Consider the following 26,110-nt stretch of genomic DNA (forward strand, 5'->3'; position numbering starts at 1 on the left):
CCCGAATTTAATAACAATACAAAAAACTTTGTTGCGGCCTAAACATTTTTTTTTTAGGTTAAAAAATCTAGTCTAAGTCACATCATAGGGCAATCAATAACCTAGTATCTCCAAGAAACTTAAAGGCTATTTTTACTTATTAACACTTTTTTTAAAAAATAGTTGTGAAATAATAGTTAAAAAAATATAGTTTGTACATGTCATGATTAAGCAACGCGATATTTATCGTTTGTCACTATTCAGAATAACAACTTCTAAAAAGATATTAAATGGACTAGAAAGAGGAGAAAATAGAAAAAAAAAGGACCACGGATACATATTGAAACTTCGATTAAGACACCACCGGTACCATTAGAAAGATTTCAACAAAATGAATCTAACAACACTAAAAAAAATCATCAATAAGGACCCAAATGTATCACACTTGTCACCCAAAGGTGGCAGGTGACTCACTTGTTTTTTACAGCAAGTGTAGCTCATTCGAGTCATCATTGTTGATATTTATTGGTGTTGTTGAATTTATCTTATCTTATTTTTTTATGATATCAATGGTGTTGTAATTAGAGCTTTGACGTGTCTCTGAATTATTATTTTTTTCTCTTCTCTTTCTTGATCATTTAATATATTGTTTTTATAAGTAACAAGTTGTAAATATCATATTTTCTATTCGAAACATATATAAATCATGCTATTTCATCTATTTTTTTTCAAATATACTATTTCATTAATATTTTTATTTTATTGTGCTAATTGAAAAAAAAAAATCCTTAAAACCCAAGTTGTTTGTGCAATGACAAGATGCACGCTGCAGACAACATCTGCACTTCTGTAAAAACTCGAAGCCATTTCTTATCCTTTTGGTTCTTATAAATAAAAGCGATTGAATATCTCGAGCTTTGACGGATAACATGTTCCCTTTTCACCACGTGTCAAAGCACAAACATGCAAGGTGACACGAACACTCTTGCCTTTTTCGGGGGCGATGGCAATGCAGTCAAAACCTCGTTCGCTAATATTTACTTTTTTATTTAAAATTTATCTTTTAATATTTTTAAATCATTTTAATATATTAATATTAAAAATATATATTTTTTTAAAAAAAAATTATTTTAATACATTAATCTCCGTTACATTCTCAACTTCACTCTCTCAGAATCATCAATCAAATCTGGACACTAACATTAATATAGCAGTGAAAAATTATCACATCATAAAGACATAAACAGTAAAATCTTGATATTGTGTAGCAGCAGCAGTAATGAAAGAATGGCTGGCGATGCTGGAGGCACAAACACGACTACAAGGTTGCTAAGGGCAGAAGATGGAGGAAATAGAAGTGGGCAAGTAGAAGAAGGAAGACCAAAAGAACCATGGAAAGGAGAGTATGTGAAGAGTGTTGTCTATGCAGGACTTGATGCCATTATCACTTGCTTTTCTCTCATTTCTTCCATCTCTGCCACTCATAGCTCCTCTGGTAATTAACATTATCTTGTATGCATGTATGATGCTTGTTTTTATCTAAAATTTGATTAGTTATTAATCATGATTCTGTTTCCCTGTAGTGGATGTGTTGGTGCTTGGATTTGCAAACCTGGTGGCAGATGGGATATCAATGGGGTTAGGAGATTATGTGTCTAGTAGCACTGAGAAGGATGTGGCTGCCAAAGAGAGGGCAGTGACAGAATGGGATGTCACTAACCATGGGAGGGCTCAGAGGCAGGAGTTGGTCAGAAAATATCAACAACTTGGGATGGACATTAATGATGCAGCCACGGTACAACCCTTCTCTTTCCCTTGTACAGTTTTGGCTACAAACAAATTAAGTTGAAGTGAGAGTGCTTATGTTTACCTTTTTGGTACTAGGTGGTGGAGATATTTGCAAAGTACAAAGACATCCTAGTAGATGAGAAAATGACCGCGGAAAAAGGGATGACACCACCAGATGAAGAGGAGAAGCCATGGAAGAATGGTCTTATTACCTTAGTGGCCTTCCTTGTGTTTGGCTGTTTACCACTCCTCTCTTTCGTTGTCCTAATCCCTTTTACTAACAATGAAACGGTGAAGTTTATTGGTGCTTGTTTCATGGCTATCTTAGCCTTGGCAGTTCTTGGAATAGCAAAGGCAAAGATAGCTGGACAAAATTATGTGCTGTCTGTATTCATCACCGTTGGCAATGGTGCCTTCGCTGCTGCTGCGGCTTATGCTATCGGGTGGACGCTAAGGAATGTAGCTGGGCTAGTTGACTGAAAATGCTTGAGTTTTTAGTTCTGACAAGCATTTTGCCAAGTTAAAACGGCAATGAAGCTAACTAGACTAGGAAGTTCTGATTTTGATGGTTTGTATGAACGGTTCTCAAATGAAACTTCCATTACGAATTTTGATTCAGTAGACTTTCTAGTAGATAAAGTAGAATTGGTCTATCAACAGCTTTATTATTCTTGAAAAAACAATGATCAAACATGATTGAGAGATGACAAGGTGAATGGTTAACAAAACTGTTGTCCAACTTAGGCCAAATATAGAAGTGAAAACACGAATTTTGGTAAAAGAAAATCATCTCTCACTCTCCTTCGCTCAAAGATAAGTGCAAGACGTGCTCTGCTTCCTTCAGGAATAATCTGGCGAGTTGCTTTTGCCCTTTTCTATATACTATACTTGACCACCTGTTTCTGCTCATGAATTTGTAATGACCTGATTCATCCGTATCCTTGCTGCAGAAATGCAAAAGAAACATAAATGTGCATGATTTCCTCGATGGAAAATGATGACTGGAAGTTCAAAAATGCAAGATATCAAGCAAGGTGATGCAGCCATGGAGGGGAAACTACTTCGAAAGTTTAGTGAATACATAAGTAATAAACAAATCAGCAAATGCAGCAGTTCACCTAGATAATAGGATAAACCTAATCAATCTCATACCTTTCACACTGTTCAATGTTTTTCACATCCTGGGCCTTTTCAAGCAGCTCGGTATCACAGTCTTCAGTTCCAAAATTTTCTTCAAGATTCATCACCCTTGTACACAGAAATTAAATTTAACGAGTTATGACAGATCTGAGTCTTAAGTCATCAAGATTATATTTTATGAATGTAATTATATGGATTTCAGTGGTTACTTAGTTTGAAGAAGATCAAAAAGCAATTGTAGAGCTCCAGAATCTCCACAAGCCTCCCATACTGCTGTTCTAACTTCTGTATCTGTTGGTTGCCTCACCCCTTCAGACCCTACAAGCTTTAAAGCAAAAGCAAAACGTTCAGCAATGAAAACTTGACATATTTTTTAATCCAATTAACAGAAACATGTTCTGTCTCCTGTCATAAATGATAAAAGCTCTAATAACAAGCAAGCATATAATCCCAGGTAACCTTGAATACATTAGACTTTCTTCGACAGATATTCATTTATGACAGCAGGGTTGCTGGAATAGCAGCAGCATTTGATGGTCGAATGATGATCATTTTTAGGCCCAACTGGTAGAGCATGCAAATTTAAAAACCCGTCTTCAATTACTCCTTTTTAATAGATCCATAATTTCTTAGTTAGATGACATCTTAAATATTTAATGAAAAAGACAGTATTTCTTAGTTTGATGACATCTTTAATATTTAATGAAAAAGAGAGCATCAATTTACTGGTTCTTCTGTATATCCGAAATTGAATGCAGCTAATTAGAAGAAACCAAAAACAATCCTGAAACCAGTAACCTTGAATACAGTATACTTTCTTCAAACCAGAGATTCAAAGAACCCATTCACTATACTACAATGGTTAATGGAATAGCAGCATCATTTGAAAACTATTTTAAATTAATTGCTCATAGGAGCTGAAAAACAAAGTATCAGATAATAGAAAAGATGTCTCTGAAGAGAAGAGAACCCGCACCTCTTCAAGAAATGAAGAAGCCTTTAACAGCTCATCTTCCTGCATGGCTATGGTCCTCAACGTAGTTAAAAATTCCTCAGGAAAGACCAGCTTATTTGCGTAGGACGGCATCCTGCGCTGACCACTCCAACTGAAGCTGCAAATTTTATCTGCTTTTCCCTTACCATTGTCATCATTACTTGTTGTGCCTGCTGGGAAAAACCCATGAGCCAGCAAGCGTTTAGGTAAAAGACACCGCATTTCAGCTTTCTGTAATGGAAACCAGTTTTATCAGCAACACAAATTTATTTTGTAAGGGGAAACAGCAGGAGATGTAACTCTCTGGATGTGTTAAATAACTTCTAAAGTTCCAAATTCACTTGAATAAAAGCACAGAAACACTATCGATAAAAAAAGAAGGTCAAGAAATGCTGACCTGTGCTTCAAGAAGCTGCATTTTGGAGTCAGAAAAGGGAACATTCTGAATTGCCTCTACAGGATAATGGACCTGCATACGTTACACATGCAAGTTCTCAGACTTGATCCATTCATTACAATATGCTGCCAACATCTAGCAAAAAATATTGTCCTAACAGAACAACATCGGAGTTGCAAAATCCACTTGAACATCCAAAACTATCACAAGTTAATTCTTTTGCTTGAGCTGTGCTTAAATAGTCATATTGACAACTGGCCACAAATAAAAAGTGCACAAGCAACAAAAATTCACAAAAGTGGCATTACCATAAGATATTCATCCGGATTATTATCAATGACAAATCCATAAAGGTACAGTAACTCCTGCATCAAGGCAAAGTAATTGCTGTCACTTAAATGGGTAATTGAAGCTTCAAAGATGGTAGTGTAACATCATTCCAAAAAATGCGCCCCAGTTAAGAAGAGCAACATGTATTGTGAGCAGAAGAAAATCTAGACAAATGACAGGTAGCTGGAAGATAAAATGCTCCAAATAAGAATATTTTGATTTATGCACCATAGAGAAGCAGGAATGGAGGCACACTAACTTCCAATACAAGGATTCATGGAGACAATACTTTTCTGAGATGCGCCCCAGTTAAGAAGAGCAACATGTATTGTGAGCAGAAGAAAATCTAGACAAATGACAGGTAGCTGGAAGATAAAATGCTCCAAATAAGAATATTTTGATTTATGCACCATAGAGAAGCAGGAATGGAGGCACACTAACTTCCAATACAAGGATTCATGGAGACAATACTTTTCTGAGATGAAAAATTTAAACACTATATGTGATTCAAATCGTCAGCATAATTCATTCAATACCTATCCATAATGTTAAAAAAGGATTTGCATGGCTCATAATCAAACAAAACTCATATGAATGATAAGCAAGAAAACAGAAATAATAGTAGGCAACTCAACATAAAGCATGGTGCTTAAAAGGATGCAATAGCAAAATTAGAGTGAAGCAGTAGATCAACAGTTAAAAGAAGGTTTCACCGGATGAGTGTACAAAAGCATTCCCACGCTAAATGAATGTGCCAAGGTCATGTACAATGCGAAGTTAAATTGCTAAAGACATGTTTGCTAAAAAGAAGTGTCCCCATTGAGTTAAAAGAGGTTTCGACACAATAGTTACCATTTCCCGTCCAGTTTAGAAAGATGAATCCAGATTATGCTCCCAGGCACTATATAGTATTGCTAAATGCAATATCTCAACAAACTAATCATCTTGACATAATAAAGAGGTGTCAAGAGTTGGAAGAGGAAAACACAATTAACAAATACCTATAATGTATTTTAATGGAAAAGGGTTTTGAACAAGGGATGCTGGCACGTCCTCTGAGTGCCAAAAGGAAGTACCTCATTTCCCTTGTTGCCATAGCTGATGGTAATTTCTTTCTCCATTTGGAAGGGAGTTTTTACAGCTTTCCGAGTGAGATGAGCAAAAATGCCATGAGAAAAACAAGAAATCTCTATAGTCAGACATAGTTAAGTTCATAAAGTTCAGACCATCAGCTACTGATGTTTGATTTTAAATTAACAACAGACTTAGGCACTAATATACAAATAATCCTATAGGAACCGTTAAGAATACTACCAGAAAGAAGGTACATGGAGTGAGGAACTCCAGTAGTCATTCCTGTTCCATCAACCTCCCATGTTGCCACCGCCTTCAGATCTAAACAGTCATGTTCAGCCAAATGACAAATAACACGTAGAATGTCACTTCACTATGGCAGATAACAAGGAACAAAATTTAATTTTTATTCAAGTAAACTCAAAAAAATACTGAGTTAAAGATAATTGGAATTATTAAATAACTGGCATACCATGGTTGCAAAAATCAATGCCAGGAACAAGGCCCTCCACCCAGACAGTCTCATCGAATTGGCCATCAACTCCGGGAACCTTGGATCCTGATATAAGAAGTGCCTTAGCTTAGTTTGATAGGAACAAGAACATGCACCAGCAATTCCTTGATTCAAGTAGCTAATCAGGAGAGATAATGATATCATGGAGAACTAAAAACTGAAAAAAATAACCATACTTTCTTCATCCTTCCTGTCAGTCAAGTCTCCAGCAGAAATATCACTATGGGAAACCCCAGAATCAATGTTAAGTGAAGACTGACTGTCCTGATCCTCTTGAACTTGTGGAAACACATAAGAACGTGGAAGGGGAATGTTCAAAGCACGTGTCCAAAATACTGAATTTGCCCTAGCATGATGGAAAGAGTGCAAAATTAGCCAGCAAAAGTGGTAGGAACAAGAGTGGGTTTATGTCAAGGAAATGCCAAGGCATAATACAAAATATCCAACAAAAAGAAGTAATTTGGAAGATGCTTACCAAAGGAAATCTTCAAAACACACCTCACTGGCAAAAGAACCAATAACAAATATCAATTTTTTTGTAGAAGATGATGCCATTCTTAACTCACGTTGAGTGTAATAAGTTTAACATTTGTGTGTCTAAATGCCTATGATAGCCCAGTTATGCACTTGTGCTCAACCAGGAAAATACCTTTATATGTTGCTGAAGAGTTGAGTAATTGCCAATTTGGAACCAGAGCTCCTAGCTCTGGTGGTTGGGTGTTATATTTTCCATCACTCAACCAAGGTTCAAACTTCGGTACCAGTAACAACAAACAAAAAATAATTAGCCAATTTGGAAGCTGAGCTTACCTTTCTAAATCCCCATCTAGAATTAGAAGTTTCTGCACCAAGCCCTTCACTTTGTCTTCATACAAAGACAACAACCTTTTTCTCTGCAACATATAGACATGTCTTTCATCAAGTTCTATGGAGTCGAGGTCAAGGCACAATCATTCAAACCAGAATATACATGAAATATCAATCCCATGAATTATACAAAAGTCCAATATCAAACCACCTAGAATTAGAAAAGATGTTTTGTAATTTAGGTTAACAGTAAAGGTAAGATCAAGTGTTCAGATAAACCAATAATCACCACATAATTGGAAGCACCAGCATGCTTTAGGAATCATTATAATCATCATCTTGAAATAAGTTGAGGAGATCAGTAGCATCGAAGTGGCAGTAAATGCTTTGATATTGTAGGTGAAATTAAAAGTTGTGACAGCCTGACAGAACCTATCTTCTTGAACTGACACCATTATATACAGTGTCATACATAACCCAGCTATCCAATCAGTGTAACACAGGACATGCAAAAACATGTGTGACCTGTAATTCAGTTGCCCGATATAGTGTTGTCCCCTTCAACTCCAAAAGCTCATCATCAGTAAACCAGAGTGGATTTCCAAAGGTTTTGGGAAGCATGTCAAGGTACCTAATACAATGTAAACTGAATAAACCCAAACCACCCTGAAAAAAAAAATCTAACCCAAAAATAAGCAAGTGTAATCGATGCATACGGTTTCCAAGACGAATTATTTCGAAGGCGCTCTAACATTAGAAATAGAATCATCAAAAACCTGTCATCAACTTCTCCTTCTTCAAACATAGATCTACACTCAGGTCCAATAAGGGGATCTTGTAACACTCTCATGGGAGTTATTGCTAGATCTAGTGGAACAACAAGTAGAACCCCTGAATTTTTCCAAGAAAGTTTCCGAGTAAAATCATTCAATTCGAACATTTTCACAATGACAATAAAATATATATATATATATATATATATATATAAAAGAAGAACCGAATCTTTATTCTTTATTTTACTAGTATTCTTTCCACATAGCAACCAAAAATTCATTTCCTTAACATGCCTGACAATAACGCCCAAAATTCCAGCCAAGTGCAAATATCAGCTAACTGCAACTTTGCTGAATACGGTAACATTTCAAGATATCATGATATCCAATAGCAATGCCAGCCTCACTCTATCAATTTACATTCTTGTATAAACCTATTGCTATTAACCCCCAGCCCCCCCGACAAAAAACAAATAAAAAAGAACCAATTCTTTCACTTCTGCATACTGAACTGTTCAGCGTTCCACTCCAGTACAAAAAACCAAAGTTACTTAATTTTAGTGATACTTTACTAGGAAAAAGGAATGAGTTTATTCACACAAAAAGCCACCTTTTTCAATCAACAACCAGTCCGTATAACGCACAAATATGAATGTAGAGATTGATGAAAGGGTTTTGATTACCATCAGAGACATCATTAGATGAAAAGACACCAAACCCTTTATTTTGACCACAGTATTTGATGTTGCACCCTCTTAGTTCAACCTTGTTAACCTGAATTCAAACAAACACATCCCACATAAAAAAAAAAAAAAAAAAGGCAAACACGAGGAGAAATGCCATGTTATATATATAAACCGGAAACAAAAAAGTAAGAAAGAGGGTTGCTTGAGTATTGAAGTGCCTGGAGCCATTGAAGGAATCTTTCAAGTTTTGCTGCTGCTGCTGCTTCTTCTTCACTGGCCATTGTTTGATTCGCTTAGGGGGGTTCTTGGTGGAAGTAGAAAACTCGAGGTTTAAGCGGTTTAAAACGATGGAATGGAATATAAGCAAACGAGCACGCCGTGCTGAACAGACGAGTGTCGTTATGACTACACATGTCGTTTTGGCCTTGGTAGGTTAGTCTTCATGACTAGTGAGCGACGCGTTGTTCGCATTGTGCATGGATGAGGATAATTTTTGTCAACAAAGATGCTAGTTATGTTGTGAATCAAATATAATTTTTGGCAAAGCAATTTTCACTCAAAACTCCAAGCGTGTTGTGTTTAAGGTATGAGCTGTATGTTCTGATTGTAAGAAGTTAAATAGGACTAGCTATTGTTTCGTTGGTCAATTACAGAAATTTTCTCCAATTCCAATGTATATTTATCTTTCAAATCAAGCTATACTACCTTTTTGTATAGGTAATTTTGCTTCTTTTTTCGAGTAGAATTTTTAACTTCACAAACAATAACGAAGACTCGGCAAAATTATTGTTTCGATATTGACGAGGTTGGCATTTATTGGATAATAGAATCTAAATTGGATCTCATCCCACAAGAAAAGAGGTTAGAATATAAAACACATATCTATAATTTATCAAAATAAAATATTCTTGATTTATCAAAGTTATTATGAAGCCTAAATTCTTCATGATTAAAAAGATCATGAGCTATGTAATTGACCTGAAGATGATGGGTATAGCATATCGTCAAACTCATAAATGTTTAAGTTTAGCGCTTGGTTGATTACATGATTACAGAGATGGTAGCTCTAACAACTTTTTAACTCTACATATATTTAAGCTTGGCATTTGGCTAAGCCCGAAGATACTAGATCATTATCATATCCTTAGTTACTTTTTTATAAAAAAGATTGCGGGTAAAAATACAAAAATATTGATCCATCATATTTATATAGTCCAAATGAATCATTTAGTGAGCATGAGATTTTTCTTAGATTAAGTCGATCAAGATGCGTCATTCAACGATTTTTTTTTCATTAATAAGTTGGGAGTTTTTATATGTTTTACTAAAATTTCAACCAGTCTTTTAACTATGAACCTTCAAAAGGTCTTGCAAGATTGATTGTTATGTGGACGATTGGTTTTTGATATCACCTTATTGTTAGTATTTGTGCATATTGTATATGTATACCTAAGTGGTGAGAAATACATTAACGTATATAGCGATTAATCCTCTCACATTAGTCACCTTCAGGTGCCATCTAATCTCTGACAAGTATTTCATTACCATATATTATTATGTTTAATATACGCACGCACGTGCGTGTGTATTTTTTATAGTCTTTATAATTATAAATATATAAAAAAATATATTAAATGTTATTCTCTTATTAAATTGGTTGAACTCGCCCTTTTATTTCTAATATTATTTTAGGTTCTTAGTCTTTGTTAACATATGAATTTTGTTGAGTGTTTCTGTTTCTTTAGTTTTGATCGATATGCCTTGCTTGTTCGCGAGGCTTTCCTTTTATTTTTTATTTGATGTGCTAGACGCTTTACAATTAGGTTGGGTTTAGGCTGAACTTTGGGCTTGGGTCCGTTGGGCTAGAACATGGGTCTTACACACATGACTCAGCCATGAGTTTAATAGGCTAGCCTAAGTTGACTTAAGTTATTTTTCTGGATCATTTTTTCTAATTGATTTTTTTTATTTCATCCTTCAACTCTGGGTTAGTTGAAAATTGGGCTTCATATTATTATTTTTTTGCTTTCTATAGGTTATCTTGAATTTATAACCCGGATAATAAGTTTAGTAGGATGACTATGTTTGTTTTTGAGGTTATTTTTTAATTGAATTTTTTTTTAATCGGGCTTCGTAATTTTTTTTTTACTCTATATGGGGTTATCCTGATTTCATAATTTAGGTTACGAATTTGATAGGTTAACTCAATTTATTTTTTGGGTCTTTTTTTAACTAATTTTTTTTTTAAATTTCACCTTTCAACAACTTAATCTTTTTCTTTTTCTTTTTTAATTTCATCTTTAAATATCAGGTTGTTTGAGAATTGAGTTTTTTATTTTTTTTATTTGCTTTCTATAGGATTATCCAAATCTCATGACTCAAGTTATGAGTTTAACAAATTAACTCAAATTGACTCAAATAGTTTTTTTTTATCCTTTTTAATTTGCTTATTTTTTAATTTTATCATTCAACATTAAATTTATTAAGAATTGACCTTCATGTTTTTTTAAAATTTCCTTTCTATAAATATATCACAGTATCATAACTTATGTCATATAATTGATAGGTTAACCCAAGGTTGATTCAATATGTCACTTCTTCGTATTTGAAAAAAAAAATATCATCTATTTTTTATATTTTATTTTTTTTGGATTTAGCTTTTTTTTTAAAAAATTAAATTAAATTAATTGCTCTATATTTATTTTTAAAAATATATTGTCCAGTATGTCATCATCTCCATTTATTTTAATATTTATTTAAGGATAAAAAAAATATCTAACCGTATCGTTGTCCAAAAAATAATCTTTTTTTATTTTTTTTAAGTCTATATTTTTTCAGTTTTATTTTTTAACATTTGATTAATTTAGAGATTAAATTTTTTTTTTCTATATAATTTTTCACTTATTTTGAAATTAAAAAAAATTTATCTTAAGTTTTTTTTTTAAAAAATTATATTATTAAATTAATCTAGTTTAATAAAAATAATGAATTGTAGTCCAGATTTGTTTTTAAATGACCTGAAATTTTTTGGCTCATCAAGCTTCGGATCGGTAATTCTGATGGGCCTTTCACCCTGTTTTGTGCCGAGACCTGTTAACCCAATCATAAGCCCAGTATTAGTGTGATCCGTTGGGCTCGAAAGTGGAGGTGCAAGTCTAGACACATTAACAACCCCCAAGTCTTCGTATTTAAAACCAGTCACCTGGCCACTGGCTTTACTCTTACAAGTGCTAAAAACTAAAAGAAAAGGAGAAAAAAAAAAACACCATAGTAGTTCTTTCTTGCCGCCGATCCTTATAAAACCTTGAATCGCTCGATCTATCAACCTATCCAATTAAGAGAAGAAGAAGTGTTGGAATATTGCCAATTATGTGGCTGCCATTGTCAAAGAAGATGGCTGCAATGGTGGGTTGTTGGTGGCAGCCAACAACCATTGTCTAATGTCAAAGTTTGGCAAGTTTGGCAGCCACCATTGTTGACAAAAGAGCTGGAGGAGCTGCCATGGATGCCTATAAATAGAGGCATATGTTAGAGAGCAAAATGAGAGAGTTAAGAGAAGGAAAGTAGAGCCAAAGATGTGAGAGATGTAGGAGAGAGTGGGCTGCCAAGGCAGCCAGCAGTAGCTGCCATTGCAACACTGAGAAGAGAGAAATAGAGTGAGGTTGAGAGTTGCCAAATAAGGGGATAATTCCTCCTCCTCTATTGTTGTAAATCTTGTACTCTCCCTATATAATGCAATGGCTTCTCCCGTGGATGTAGGCGGTTTGCCGAACCACGTTAAATATTGTGTCAGTGTGCTTAGCCTCCAATGGGCAAATATCAGAACATCACCGGTCGGAATTCCCTACAATTGGTATCAGAGCATATGGTTTGAAGTGGTGTTTGATTTTTGCTCAAAAATGAAAGTTGTCAAAATTATGTTTTGACCATACCACCGTGTAGAGGAGGAAGAGACGAAGCCACTGGTGAAAACGGCGTCAAAATCGGACGTCGGACATGGCCGCACTCTCCATCACTCTCCGGCAAGGCGTCTGCCCACGCGCCCCACGCGTCTTCTTCGCCCGGATGGGTTGACCCGACCCGAATACCAGTTGACCCGACCCACGTGACTGACTCGGATAAAGATGATGTCAGCATGTACAGTAGACATGCCAGGGATGACGTCATCCTGATGTAATTGTGACATCAGCATGTACAGTATCATGCCATGTCAGCGCCCAGTCAGCAGCCACGTCAGCACAGTGGGACCACCTGCCACGTCATCAGCCGCGAGCCGAGCTGAGTTAAGCCGAGCCGAATGGAGCCGAGCCGAGTTGGAGCCGAGCCGCGAGCCGAGGGATAGGATCCAGCGTAGCTGATCCTATGTGCAACTGGATCTGAGATTGAATCTGAGCCGTTTATCAGGCTAGAATTGTTTTGATCAAATCTTAGCCGTCTGAAATGCGATTTGGACGATTTCAGACTTGTTTCTAGCGAATTTGATCGTTCCGGATGCAATGGTGCGGTCCGATCTTTGAGATTTGAGACCAAAAATGGTAGTGGTGAATTATTGAAAGAGATTGCCCGATGAAGAGGCATCTGAAGGTCATCATGGTGGTCGATGGAGATGAAGAAGGAGAAAGTGCACATGTTTGCCCAATTACATGTGCTGAACTACTAAGTGGGGAGAAATTTTAATTGCCTTGAAGGAAGGCAAAATTAGGATACTCTGGACACCCGATCATGTGGACGATTTGAGGTGGAGAGTGGAAATTGATGAAGACCAATCTTGACGAATCTAAGAACTGGTAGTCTCGCCAGATGTTGAGAAATCAGGTATAAAACCGGAATACCCCAGATCACTTGTAAAGGAAAGCCGCAACAAAGCTAGCAAATGGTTGAATATACGAAAAGGCAGTACGGTGGATAGATACGTTCTAAGAAGTTCTGTCTAGGAGATTGGGTTTTAAGCGGGACCAGTGTGACCCCTCCAAATCTTTCCTGGGAACTTGCTTAGTTGAAGGATCATCCACACAGTACTATTTTTGTATATGTAACAGTTTGTAATGAAACTGTTGAAGACTAGCAAGATGACGGCACAAAGGAACAGTTGAGTTCCGTATGTTCAAGGATCTGATGGAGTGGTGATTTCTCCAAAGAAGTTAGATTCGATGACTGTAATTTCTCGAAGGGAGAATTGATGAAGACCCTGATAATGGAAGAGAAATACACAAGGAGATAAAGATTGGCACCCTATTTTGACTTGGATAAATGTTGTGACAGGATGAGCTGCTGTCAAACATAAAAGCAAAGAATAGGGAGAAATCTGGAGAACCGAAATTGCACGAGAGCACACGGAGATTGTGCAGGAGTACCCGAAGGATCCAACGAGGTACTGTAATGAGACAACAGGTGCAAGGAGAAGAAGTGTTCCCAGATGAAGCTCAGAGCAGAGACTGTGTGAAAAAGTTGTACAACAGGAAGTCTCTTGTGCTCTTGATAAAGGCAACAAGCGAGGACCTTTCCAATGCATGCAAGGATGGAAAGATGAGCTGTTGCAGAAGCACCTAATTAAGGGGGTGCGACCGCCGATGAAAGGCGAAGACACCAAAGAGAGTTGGTGTGGGTGGAGCTATCAAGCAGAAAGGCGTAGAAGCTCCAAACATAGAAATCGAGGTGGAGGATTGCGAGGAGTATAACGCAACTCTCTCTTTCTATGTGATCAGTGGCAGTGATCTCTCCCAAGTCCACATGGTGATAGAGAATCTTGGAGCCACTAGAGACATCCCCGATGAAGGAGGATGTGACCGCTTCATAACGGACGGAGACACCTCGGGCAGAAGGTGTAAGGACCATGATATGAGTCCATGTTCAGACCGTCTCATGACGACAGGCGGAGACACCTCCGATGGAAGGTGTGAGGACCATGACATGATTCCAAGTTCAGACCGTCTCATGATGACAGGCGGAGACACCTCGGATGGAAGGTGTGAGGACCATGATATGATTCCAAGTTCAGACCGTCTCATGACGACAGGCGGAGACACCTCGGATGGAAGGTGTAAGGACCATGATATGAGTCCATGTTCAGACTGTCTCATGACGACTGGCGGAGACACCTCCGATGGAAGGTGTGAGGACCATGACATGAGTCCAAGTTCAGACCGTCTCATGACGACAGGCGGAGACACCTCGGATGGAAGGTGTGAGGACCATGATATGAGTCCAAGTTCAGACCGTCTCATGACGATAGGCGGAGACACCTCGGATGGAAGGTGTGAGGGCCATGATAGGAGCCCAATTACAGAATGCCCCAGAGCCAATGTGATGGCTGGATATAAGTGGACAAGTGTATAGCCAATGAAGAGGCTATGATGAGTATGGAGACAAATGCAAGATTGATTTTCATGGATATTGCCCCCATGCTAAAGATCAATGAGCTAGAAGACATTTACCTTGGAAAATAAGTGGATGACTTGTGGAGCATTAAGACGCGACTGCTATGAAGAAGCAGAGGGCATGCGCAGGTTCCGAGAACAAGTTGACTCTTGTCAAGGTGGTGAGCTCGGTGAAGGCATTGTAATACTTAGAGTATCAAGACATATATGGATCAACCTTTAATGGGCTGCCCCCATGGTTTAAGGTGGAGAGCTACCTGGACTCTTGAGACTAAGAGCGGGAGACTCACGGAGAAGTTAGGCGTGGTTCCTAGGGAGGAACAGAGGGCAGACGCAACTCCGGGATGAGTAGACTCTTGGAAGAGTGGTGAGCTCGAGATCACATTAAAATACTCAATGACTGTCGCACTTGGAAATATCCGTTTGAGGGGGTGTTGTAAGCCTTGGTGTAAGGCTTGATAAATCATTCCGGGCCAAGCATGGTTGATATGCTTGAAGGGGGATGTTGTTCTAGAGACAAGCGTTAAACACTCTTCAGATGAGATATGACAAACCATCTGGTTGAAGTGATCATTTGGAGTGAGCAAAGGGGTGCTTGGATGACTCTGGCGATTGAAAGGTTTGGCAAGTACCTGGAAACTTGGCCAAAGACGCTCTCGGAATGGTAAGCTTCGAAGAGCTGCAGGATGCAAGCGTGTGCTGAAGAAGCAAGAGGACAATTGCCCACATAAATGGCAAAGGGGGTGATTGTTGGAATATTGCCAATTATGTGGCTGCCATTGTCAAAGAAGATGGCTGCAATGGTGGGTTGTTGGTGGCAGCCAACAACCATTGTCTAATGTCAAAGTTTGGCAAGTTTGGCAGCCACCATTGTTGACAAAAGAGCTGGAGGAGCTGCCATGGATGCCTATAAATAGAGGCATATGTTAGAGAGCAAAATGAGAGAGTTAAGAGAAGGAAAGTAGAGCCAAAGATGTGAGAGATGTAGGAGAGAGTGGGCTGCCAAGGCAGCCAGCAGTAGCTGCCATTGCAACACTGAGAAGAGAGAAATAGAGTGAGGTTGAGAGTTGCCAAATAAGGGGATAATTCCTCCTCCTCTATTGTTGTAAATCTTGTACTCTCCCTATATAATGCAATGGCTTCTCCCGTGGATGTAGGCGGTTTGCCGAACCACGTTAAATATTGTGTCAGTGTGCTTAGCCTCCAATGGGCAAATATCAGAACATCACCGGTCGGAATTCCCTACAAGAAGAACGTCAGCAAGAAGCTCTCTCTCACTATATCAGGTTTGTCCGCGTATCTCTCTGTCGCTACGATCGCTCGGTCAATCGCCTCGTTTACCGCCACGATGTCGACGACCGGTTTCAATTATCAATGTCCTTGCTCGGTTCTTAGGGTTTCATTTTTGGATTTCCTTTCGTTTTTATTATCTCTCGCTTCTGGATCTGCAATCAGATATCGTAATTGTGTTTTTAGGGTTAGAGATTTTATTTCAATTAGGGTTTCACGAGATCGGTGATATTATTTATTCTGTGATTGTCATGACCAAGGGTGAATCAAGTAATTGCAGTTCAAGATTTAGGGTTTTTTATTATCTTCATGGACTTTGCATTAGCTTTAGTTTTGTGGAGAAATCAGCCAATTCTGGACGGAATAACCCCGGAATCAGATTCAAAAGTTGGATTTTGGGATGATTTTGTTATGCTTTCTTCGGTTCTGGTTAGGTTTTTCAGTGATCGTGATCGTGGTCGTGGTCGTGGTCGTGGTCGTGGTCTGACAATAGTGAAAGACTGGCTTTTTAATTCATGTGTAGATTCTGTTTCGATCGGTATTGTTTATTTGTGTTCTGTTTCTATTCTATAGCATGGAGATTAAGACCTTGACTGTTCGTAATCACACACGAGTTGGAGGACGAGGTGGAGGATCTGCAAAAAATAATGCTGTTTGTTATTTTTGGAAAGAAGGGAAGTGTAACCGAAATCCATGTAGGTTTCTGCACACAGATTCCCCAGCCCCGAATATTTACCATAGAAATTTTAAGCAGTCTCAAGCTTCAAAGGACCAACTGAAGAAGAGCCTAAAGTATGCGTTGGGTGAAAATACTAGAGGTGGTTCGCTAGAAGATAAAAGCAATAAGAGCAGACTCAGTTTTAATTACGAGGACTTGCCAAGGAAGTGCCCCCTATATATTTCTAAGAATTGGTCCATTTTGAAAACTGGAAGCCATGGATTGGAAGGTGTAAACAATCAGGAGAGCTCCTGTCCTGGTGCTGAGGATCTACTGAGGAAGTGCCCCGACCATAAAAATGCGTTGGTTTTATCTGCCGGAGGTGGTGGTTCTGAAGATAGAATTGCTCGGAATTGCAATGTTTCTGTCACTGAGGCAGAAGGTCTAAAGAGGATAAGAGTACAGAAGTTCATTGAAGATAGCCCAAAGGATACAGTGATTTCGACTACTGAAGGTTCTGTGCCCAAAGTTGAAATTCCTCAGAAGGACCAACAAAAGGCTTGTGAGCAGTGGATGTCAGACAGTTGTGTTGAAGGCAAGGGGTGCCAGTACTTGCACTCGTGGTTTCATGGGGTAGGGTTTTCGATGCTGGCAAAGCTCAGCGGGCACAGTGAGGTATTGTTGTGATAACTTGTTTACTCTCGGGATGTTTTTCTGTTTTATGTTTCATACTCACTAGTACTTGAGTGTGAAAAAGTTGTACTTGATGCCTTAATGCAAAGATGTTTCCATTGAAGCAGAGTTATTTTACTATCACAAATCCATTTACCTGAGATTTTGACTAAAACAATGTGTTTGTTGCTGTTAAATGTGAAAAGGAAGTTATATTGTAGCTTACGTTCGGGAATTTAGTTTGTTTCAGTCCTTTTGAATCTCATCGTTAAACTGATAGAGGCTATATTTTTTTGTTGGCTGATGTTTATATATGGCTTTATTTTGCATGTCAGGCTGTCTCGGGTATTGCGCTTCCTTCAGGATCTGATAAACTTTATTCAGGCAGCACTGATGGAACAGTACGTGTTTGGGATTGCTGTACTGGTCAATCTGTCAGGGTGATGAATCTCGGTGATGTTATTGGGTCTTTGATCAATGTGGGCTCATGGGTTTTTGTTGGCATGCCAAATGTTGTTAAGGTTAGCTTATACCTTAATTTGAGTACTTCATGCTAGTTGGTTATGGTTCTGAGCTGAAGGGGCCTTTGTATATGTTCTTGCAGGCATGGAACATTCAGACAGAAGCTGAATTTAGTCTTTATGAGCTGGTTGGGCAAATTTATGCAATGACAGCTGTTCGTGATATGCTCTTTGCTGGGGCACAGGTAATTAGCTAGGATTTTGTTAAAGTGATCTATGTTTTGTCACTCTCAGCACGCTGTTTCTCAAATTAATGTTTGATTGTCAGGGCATTGATTCATTTAAGCTGATTCTAGAGCAACCAGCTATCTGTTTGGTTGTTCTTGTTTTATGTTCTTCAATGTAAGCGGATAACACTCTATTATAGTCCAAGTTGTTTGGTCTGTGCTTTCATAATTAGTTACACACATGGGCTGTTAGTTTTTTTTTTTCTGTACAGCTTCCAGTGTAGAATCTTGTATGTAAAATAAATTCTATTTAATTTCTTGTTTTTCAGAACGGTGCTATTTTGGCTTGGAAAGGTAGTACTGAGAGCAAAAATCCTTTTCAATTGGCTACATCTTTGGAGGGCCATACAGGTGCTGTGACTTGTTTGGCTGTTGGAGCCAAGTGGCTATACTCTGGTTCTGCGGACAGCACGATAAGGGTAGGCATCATTATGATTTTTCTATCCTTTTATTTTACACCCAGTACTGATTTAGTGCAGAAGATAGCTTTTATTGCTATTCATTGACTATCCTTTACACACAAAAATGGTAATTGGATCATTTGAAAATTAAAATGACGGGGTGAATTATTCTGCTTTTTTGCAAGCAATCTCACCCTAAGTGGGTTAATGTTTGAGGGTCCATTATTTAGAGTAATCTTGATGCTAATAATTCTCTGGTTCCTTAGAAATTACACACATTTTAATTTCTGTTCATTTTTTCTCTTAATGTGCATGAAGATTATATGCTTGTTTGTTTGGTTTTTTTAGGTGTGGGACCTTGATACTTTACAGTGTATTTATACACTGAATGGGCATGCTGATGCGGTGATGTCCCTTATTTGCTGGAATCAGCATCTCTTGTCATGTTCATTGGATCAAACAGTAAAAGTCTGGTTTGCTACTGATGAGAGCCATTTCGAAGTGATCTATACACATGATGAGTATCATGTAAGTTAATCTTTCCAACAATTCTTTTAGTCTGTTGTCACTCTCTTGGTTTTTCTATTTACAAAAAAAAAACAAAATTCTCTGGTGGCTGCGTCCCAAAATTCAATTGGAAGCACTTGTGAAATATGTGAACATGTTTCTAATGTCACTGTTTTCATGCATGCTTGTGTGAGATGGTCCACCTTGTTCGTGTAACATCTTATTTTGAATACGTGTATTGAACTAAGTTGATTGAATAGATAATCTCAACGGTCCTTTCTACAAATCAATTTTAACTCATACGGACATGCAAATCGATTCAAACTAAGTGAACTTTATTTGAGGTGTGATTGGATTGTGACTCAATACCGGCATCCCCCTAAATCACCTACCCTGCAAAACATGATCCAAAGACACTATGATTAATCTGGCTCTGAAGGTAAGGTTAATGCGGCTTAAACAAACACATTTGTATGATTGATAACCTATGCTTATTTGCTGTGTTAGCTCGTAACATGTCCACATCTTTCTTGGTGGGGCTTGTTTCTATTTGTTTTTTTCATGTTAATAATTTTACTGAACTAGCATGGATTTTTTATGGCCTTATTACAGGGTGCTCTTGTCCTTTGCGGGGTAAATGATGCAGCAACCAAACCAGTTCTGTTATGCTCTTGCAATGACAAGTCTGTCCGCCAATATGAGCTACCATCGTAAGTGTGCTTCATTTGCCGCTTCCAGTCGATGAATATTCTATATCTTTGGCACCCTATATGATATCTGTATCTGTCCTTTCTTGATTCTAGGTTTAGTGAGAGGGGCAGGATATTTTCAAAACAAGTAGTCAGAACAATTCAAGTAGGTCCGGATGGCCTATTTTTCACCGGGGATGGAAGTGGTTTGCTGAGCGTGTGGAAATGGGCTGAACACAGAGTGGCTTCATAAGGAGCGTATATTTTTTCAATAGCTGCCTGACCTGTAAAATTTGGTCGCCCCAAATTTTGTTTTTGTATAGAGGTTGAAGGGATTGATTGATAGAAAAGCTTCTCTGTAGCTTTTCCAAAGCTACATAAGAATCCATCTCTGTATTCATATTGTGGGGTTCTGGAAGTAATTGTAGAACTCAAACAAAGTGTGGTTAATTATCTTGATTATCTCTCTATCAATGGAAATTCTCTTATTGCCACCCTTCTTTCTCTCTTTCTATATCATTGAACATTAAACCAGGTTAATATATCTTTTAATCGTATTAATTAAAACATTTTTGTCTTGTAGTTCAATTGTTTAACATGTGTTTCTAATTACCCGAAGGTTGTAGATTCGAGTTTTGGGGGATCAATATTTCTTTTTATGCGAGAGATAGTTTGTCGGTTTTTTTTTTCTCTTAAGGTCCATTTCTTATAAAAACATTTGTCCAAGCACGCGGATCTGCCTGCATTCCTGAGCTTTTTTTGCCCCTTTGATTTCTTTCAATTTTATTTTTTATGTCAGATTTTTATTGAATTTTATTACTTAATATTAATTTATTAATATTAAGTTTGTTGAAAATTAATTTTTATATTTTTTTATTGTATAATAAAATTAAAAAAATTAATTTAATCTAGTAGAGATGGATTGATTAGGGTGAATCTAGCTTTTTTTTTTCTTTTGTTCCTTTAATTTTGTTTTCTTTGGATCTGCTTAATTTAATAGGTTATATTGATTAGATTATATTGGGGCAATTTTTATATAATTTAATTTAAAACTTGGGCTAAACAAAAATTTTAATTATGATTTTTAAAGTTTGAATTGTTATACTAAGTTTAGTGACAATGCCAGAAAGTTTTTTACGATGTTAATATAACAATTTTACATTTCAAATTATTTTGTCTATGCCACAATGATAACATGAGAAATAACCTCGTACTATACTAAAAACATTGAGAGATTCTAGGTAAAATCATCTGCTTGTAGTCAAATATATATTTCACATCAAGACCATTTATATAATTTAATTTCAAACTCAGGCTAAATAAAAAGTTGAGTTAAAACTTTTCAAATTAAAACTGTTATACTGAATTTAATTATAGTAAAAAAAATTTCTATGCTTCAGATATTGTTTTTTTATGTTCCATTTTTTTTTGTCCAAGCCAATGTGATTGCGTGGAAAATAACCTAGCACTATACTAAAATTATAAAAAAAATAAAAAATCGAGATGAAATCAACTGCTTGTATTGTTCATATGAACAATAAAATAAGTTTTTTTTTTATTTTATCAGTTAATATTTGATTGATTTTGAATTGAAATTCATAATTTATTTTAGTTTGTTTTCTTTAAAATTATTGCAGTTTCAAATAAACATCTTGGTATTTGATTGATGCTCGATTTTATGATTCTCTAATTTTGTTATTATATAATTAAGTACAAAATAATAAAAATAAAGTTATTAAACCTAGTTAAGTTCATGATCCGGGTTATGAGTTTGTGGGTTAAGTTGTGAAGCCCTTATCTATCCAATATACCACCGTCTTAATATTAAAAAAAAAAGATGCCATTTTGAAAAAAAACAAATTAAAGCCAAATTATGTTTTTTTTTATCACCCAGAGTTGTTTTTGGACTCGTCAAGTTAATTAGGTCATGTCAGAACAACTCTCACACGATTTAATCTAAAACTCAAATTAAGTAAAAGATCAAGTTGGGAAGTTTTAAGATTGACTTGTTAAGCCGAATTTAATAACAATGTTAAAATATTTCTTAATTATAATATAAATATTTTTTTTACATTCAACTTTTTATATATGTATAATCTACAGCGTAGAGCATGCCAATAGATTGGATTTGATTATAATTCTTGCTCTTTGTCCGAAGTTATCCTCGATTTTTTAACAGTTTGATTGGGAAAGAAGTGAATGGAGGGAATGGAAGGGAGAGAAATTGAGATTTATCTTGTTTAGGAAGTAAATTTCGAATGAAGGGAAAAGAGGAATATGCAGGTTGGTTTTTAACTTCAAATTCTCATCCTCATATCGAGGGGAAATTGCTTTATAGTTTTTTTTTTATATATATTATTATATTAACTTAATAATTTATTATTTTTTTTTGAATTTTTAAAAAATCCAACTCTATATTTTTAATTCTTTTCAATTTTATTTGTCACTTAATCCCTTGGCTTTCTAATTAACTACAAGTGTATAAAATTATTAACTTCCACTGATTTTTTTTTATCCAAATAAAGAATGTATTTCTCCTCCGTTAATCTCCTTATTTATCCAAACGAGAAAGAGGTAAAAAAACATTTTTGAAGGCTGATGGGATATGCTTAGGCCACACTGATACGATATTTCAAGTGGAGTTTTAAGCTGAAAAGTTCCTGTCTTGCATGGAGCGGTTTGCAAGTAAATCCAACCCCGAAATTATACTATAATAATTATAATTTAACCCCTCAATAATCCACTTCGTCGTCAGGGGATGGTTAGGGTTTTGTTTTTTAGAAAACTCAACCAAATCAAACATCATGCAAGCATAAAAGTCGTTTTCTATAAAGAATTCTTTTTTGGGGCGAATCTTTGGCTCATCAAGAAGGTGAATCACGCAACACAATCGTGGCCATTTTGTCAAGTCCCCAGCAAAACCCACCTCCTCCATAAAAAACCGCCAAAACTGACTGACCCCTCTTCCTCACACCTCAATCGTTGCCCATCATCTCAACCTCCCATCTTTCTATAAAATCCCAAGGATTCCCATATCTTCTTCTCCATATACCTCTCTCTCTTTAATCCTCTCATGGCTTCCAAGGTCTCAAACAAGCCTATGTTTACATCAACGTCCATAGCTGATGCAGCTACGTGGTATTGTGCCCTAGTCCTTCTTGCCCTAATACTGTTTACTTCTTTAAGAGAAGCATCTCCCACATACGATGATGATCATCACCATGATTTTGTTGCTGTCAAAGGAAATCAAATATTGGACCGACCTTGCGATGAAATTTATGTTGTAAAGGAAGGAGAAACCCTTCACACCATCAGTGATAAGTGTGGCGACCCTTTTATCGTGGAGGAGAATCCTCATATTCACGATCCCGATGATGTTTACCCTGGTCTTGTTATCAAGATTACTCCTTCAAGGTCTAGGAAATTATTGCTCTAGTTTTTGTTGAATATCATCCTTTTACACTAATTAATATTTAGTCTTCTTAGCTTCTTTCTTAATCTTCTCAGCTATCGGAACCAGATATATACATCTATATATTGTCACGTGAAAAATAGCCATCATTTAATTTTTATTTCGAATATGTTTTTTTTTGTTGAGGCTTCATGTATAAATGTTTGTAGGTTTACATACACGTCAATCAAGAAGAGCCCCAATTAAGCTTATTGAAACAAGAAGAGATTTGAGAGTTTTTATCATTTAATTGAATTGCCAAGCTCAACACAGGGTTGTTATTGTTAGTTGCAATGGCGAGGAGTTAATCACGATTCTCTCTACTAAAGTGGTTCGGCGTTAAAGAAAGGAAACTCCATGGCCATTTGTCTACCAACAAGTAATTAGAAACAAAGAGTGTTGCAGAGACACGCAGCTTTTGTTTTTTGGCCTACAAAATAAGTAGAGCTTGAACCCGCCAGGATTTTGCTTTCCAATTTGATCCGTTAAAGTTGATGTTCCTGACAAAATAATATGAGAAAATAGAGATCATGTAAATGGAAGACGTAAGATAACAACAAGTGGCTAGCTAGAGCTTAAATATCATTCAGGATCGTATCTATAGTGTTAAATATATATGTAAACCTAATTTTTTAAAAAAAGAGAGGCTAAAATGAGGCCATTTGGTGCATTGACTGGCAATTTCAATGTATTCTTTCGAATAATTGCCCATGGTAAGCAATTGGGTATAGACAAGAGACAATATGGATAATGTTAAAGATTAGAAGTACCCAGAAACGAAAGTACTGTATGTTCTGACTTCAATGTCAGACGTTCAAGGACCCAAGCTTCCACAATCATCACTACCAAGAAAATAATAAAATATCACAAATTTAAAGGGTTTTAATAATAATATATTATGTGGAGCATTAATTTAAGGTGTGCTGAGGCACTTTGCGTCTTCTTATAGAAATCCCACACGTTAAGATGAAACACCTTAATCGGTTCCTCATAGTCAAACTGGAAACTGGCATCACAAGCAAAGTGACACAAGGACATGGCACCGAGAATTAAAAGCAATATGAATGGCATGAGCAAATTCCAAGCATTATTTCTTTGTTTCTGGTCACTAAGGTATCCATGAATGCTGCTTGGACTCGAGAGGTGGTGGGTGGGTGGGTGCACTGTCACGTTCCTCCAGACACATGAAACTGACTGGAAAAAAAAAGGGTGGCAGTAAAACTTACAATCTCCAATGCGTTATCTTAATTTCTTTGACTGGGGTTAGTGGTCGTCTTCGTTTCTAATGATGCAAGTCCTGAAAAAAAAACTGGGTCAGAGGGTGAAGACAATTAACTTTATGTGATGTCTTGTACAAATTAAAATAAAATAAAATGAAGGTTAATGGTTACAGAAATAACTAGATAGGGTTAATTTTTTTTAAAAAAATAACATTAAAATAAAAGGCAGGAAAAATCTGGATTCACGTCATTAATTATAATTAGTTCAATGATCTAGGTTAATTAAATAATATAATTAAAAAAACAAACAACAATAAAAAAAAACCAATTAATGGTCAATAGAATAAATAAATGTTTGTCAATATTATAAAAATATACCCTCTAAATATTCTTAAAAATTTTTAAAGATCTTATTTAATAACAAAACAAAAATTGAATAAGAATAAGATAACCTTCTAAAGAAATTTTTTTTTAAAAAAATAGAATCTCAGGCGATGAGAGTGGAAAAAGGACAGAAAAGAAAAATAAATCTATTGGAGCCCAATCATTGCTCCGCCATGCACACACGCCTGACTGCCTAAAAGAGAACGGTGCGGCGCTTCCAACACTATCATGGAAAGTGGCGCTTGGCCATTGGGCCGGAGATGCCACACGTGTCATTCAAAGAGCATTGATACCTCCCACTCTCTAACATGTGTTGCCCGTACCAACCATTTTTTATCTTTTAATATATATATATATATATATATATATATATATATATATATATATATATATATATTAAAAGATTAAATTTCCCCTCACTTATATTGATTATAACTAAAAGGCCATGATGAAAATATAAAAACACATCTTGACACAAGTTTTAATTTTTTTTTTCTTTTAAGAGCAATGTAATCATTTAACTATGCTAGCAAAACGTAAAAAGAAAAAACCCCTTGGACCTTAATTGTAAAAATTTTGCTTTTAAGACTGTTTAAGCAATTTCACTGTGCATTTGAAATGTTAAAAGATCTATTTATCCCTAATCAATATGAGAATGACAAATGAACCATATAGAAAATATTAAATTATCCCTAACAGCTAGTTAAATGACTTTTTTAGAAGGACAAAATAGTCATATTTTTTCATTCCACAATGATGAGTTTAGGGACATAGTGAAACGTTGATGGCTTTTTATATATATATATATATATATATATATATATATATATATATATATATAACAGAACAATTTTTAAGGATATTATAGTTAATTTTTAAGGATATTTTATATATTCATAAATTAAATGTTAATGAAAAGAAAAGAAAAGAATTAAATTATTAATAATGATTGATGATCAGAAACAAAACTAATGTGATGTATATTTTGAATAGTAAAAAGAGATGAAGATATAAAACATTTTTTTCTAGAATAATTTTGATTCCTTTAAAGTGATTTTTTGTATTTTTAATATATATATACACATGCGTTCTCTCTATTTTCATTATCTCTATTTTTTATATTTCAAGACAAGAATCAAATGCTACATACATTATACATTATAGAAAGAAGTAATTTTATTCTCTCTAATTCTCAGTCCACTACCCTTTCCAAGATTTAAAATTAAAATCT

At 36.1% G+C, this 26,110-nt stretch overlaps 3 protein-coding genes and 1 long non-coding RNA gene across 5 annotated transcripts; 2 read left to right on the forward strand and 2 right to left on the reverse strand.

The window, feature by feature from the left end:
- Window positions 1-1,156: 1,156 nt before the first annotated feature.
- On the forward strand, window positions 1,157-2,350 carry LOC7496933 (uncharacterized). Its single transcript, XM_002320062.3, has 3 exons — window positions 1,157-1,474; window positions 1,563-1,774; window positions 1,864-2,350. Exons 1-3 carry the CDS (start codon window positions 1,267-1,269, stop codon window positions 2,245-2,247), a joined length of 804 nt encoding a protein of 267 aa, XP_002320098.1. The 5' UTR covers window positions 1,157-1,266; the 3' UTR covers window positions 2,248-2,350.
- A 52-nt stretch (window positions 2,351-2,402) lies between these two features.
- Window positions 2,403-8,865, reverse strand: LOC7496934 (uncharacterized). 2 transcript variants are annotated; one of them, XM_024584484.2, is made up of 16 exons: window positions 8,701-8,865; window positions 8,480-8,570; window positions 7,740-7,914; window positions 7,549-7,654; window positions 7,027-7,109; window positions 6,692-6,718; window positions 6,393-6,562; window positions 6,175-6,261; window positions 5,943-6,023; window positions 5,705-5,769; window positions 4,607-4,663; window positions 4,299-4,370; window positions 3,884-4,132; window positions 3,117-3,232; window positions 2,920-3,015; window positions 2,403-2,711 (listed from the first exon to the last, which is right to left on the reverse strand). In XM_024584484.2, exons 1-16 carry the CDS (start codon window positions 8,761-8,763, stop codon window positions 2,561-2,563), a joined length of 1,689 nt encoding a protein of 562 aa, XP_024440252.1. In that variant the 5' UTR covers window positions 8,764-8,865; the 3' UTR covers window positions 2,403-2,560. The 2 variants fall into 2 exon arrangements, 1 of the variants encoding a protein (XP_024440252.1); XR_002977594.2 differs by lacking the exon at window positions 2,403-2,711 and having other exon boundaries at window positions 3,117-3,225.
- Window positions 8,866-11,697: 2,832 nt separating this feature from the next.
- Window positions 11,698-20,318, forward strand: LOC7464908 (zinc finger CCCH domain-containing protein 48). The gene is made up of 9 exons (XM_002320063.4): window positions 11,698-11,826; window positions 16,106-16,145; window positions 16,723-17,482; window positions 17,815-18,000; window positions 18,084-18,185; window positions 18,497-18,646; window positions 18,977-19,156; window positions 19,748-19,845; window positions 19,939-20,318. Exons 3-9 carry the CDS (start codon window positions 16,724-16,726, stop codon window positions 20,075-20,077), a joined length of 1,614 nt encoding a protein of 537 aa, XP_002320099.4. The 5' UTR covers window positions 11,698-11,826; window positions 16,106-16,145; window position 16,723; the 3' UTR covers window positions 20,078-20,318.
- A 2,744-nt stretch (window positions 20,319-23,062) lies between these two features.
- On the reverse strand, window positions 23,063-24,239 carry LOC127904252 (uncharacterized). Its single transcript, XR_008057215.1, has 2 exons — window positions 24,046-24,239; window positions 23,063-23,775 (listed from the first exon to the last, which is right to left on the reverse strand). It is a non-coding gene; the product is annotated as an uncharacterized LOC127904252 (long non-coding RNA).
- Window positions 24,240-26,110: the final 1,871 nt, after the last annotated feature.

This window comes from Populus trichocarpa, chromosome 14, assembly GCF_000002775.5.
Source record: "Populus trichocarpa isolate Nisqually-1 chromosome 14, P.trichocarpa_v4.1, whole genome shotgun sequence".
NCBI classification, from domain to species: Eukaryota; Viridiplantae; Streptophyta; class Magnoliopsida; order Malpighiales; family Salicaceae; genus Populus; species Populus trichocarpa.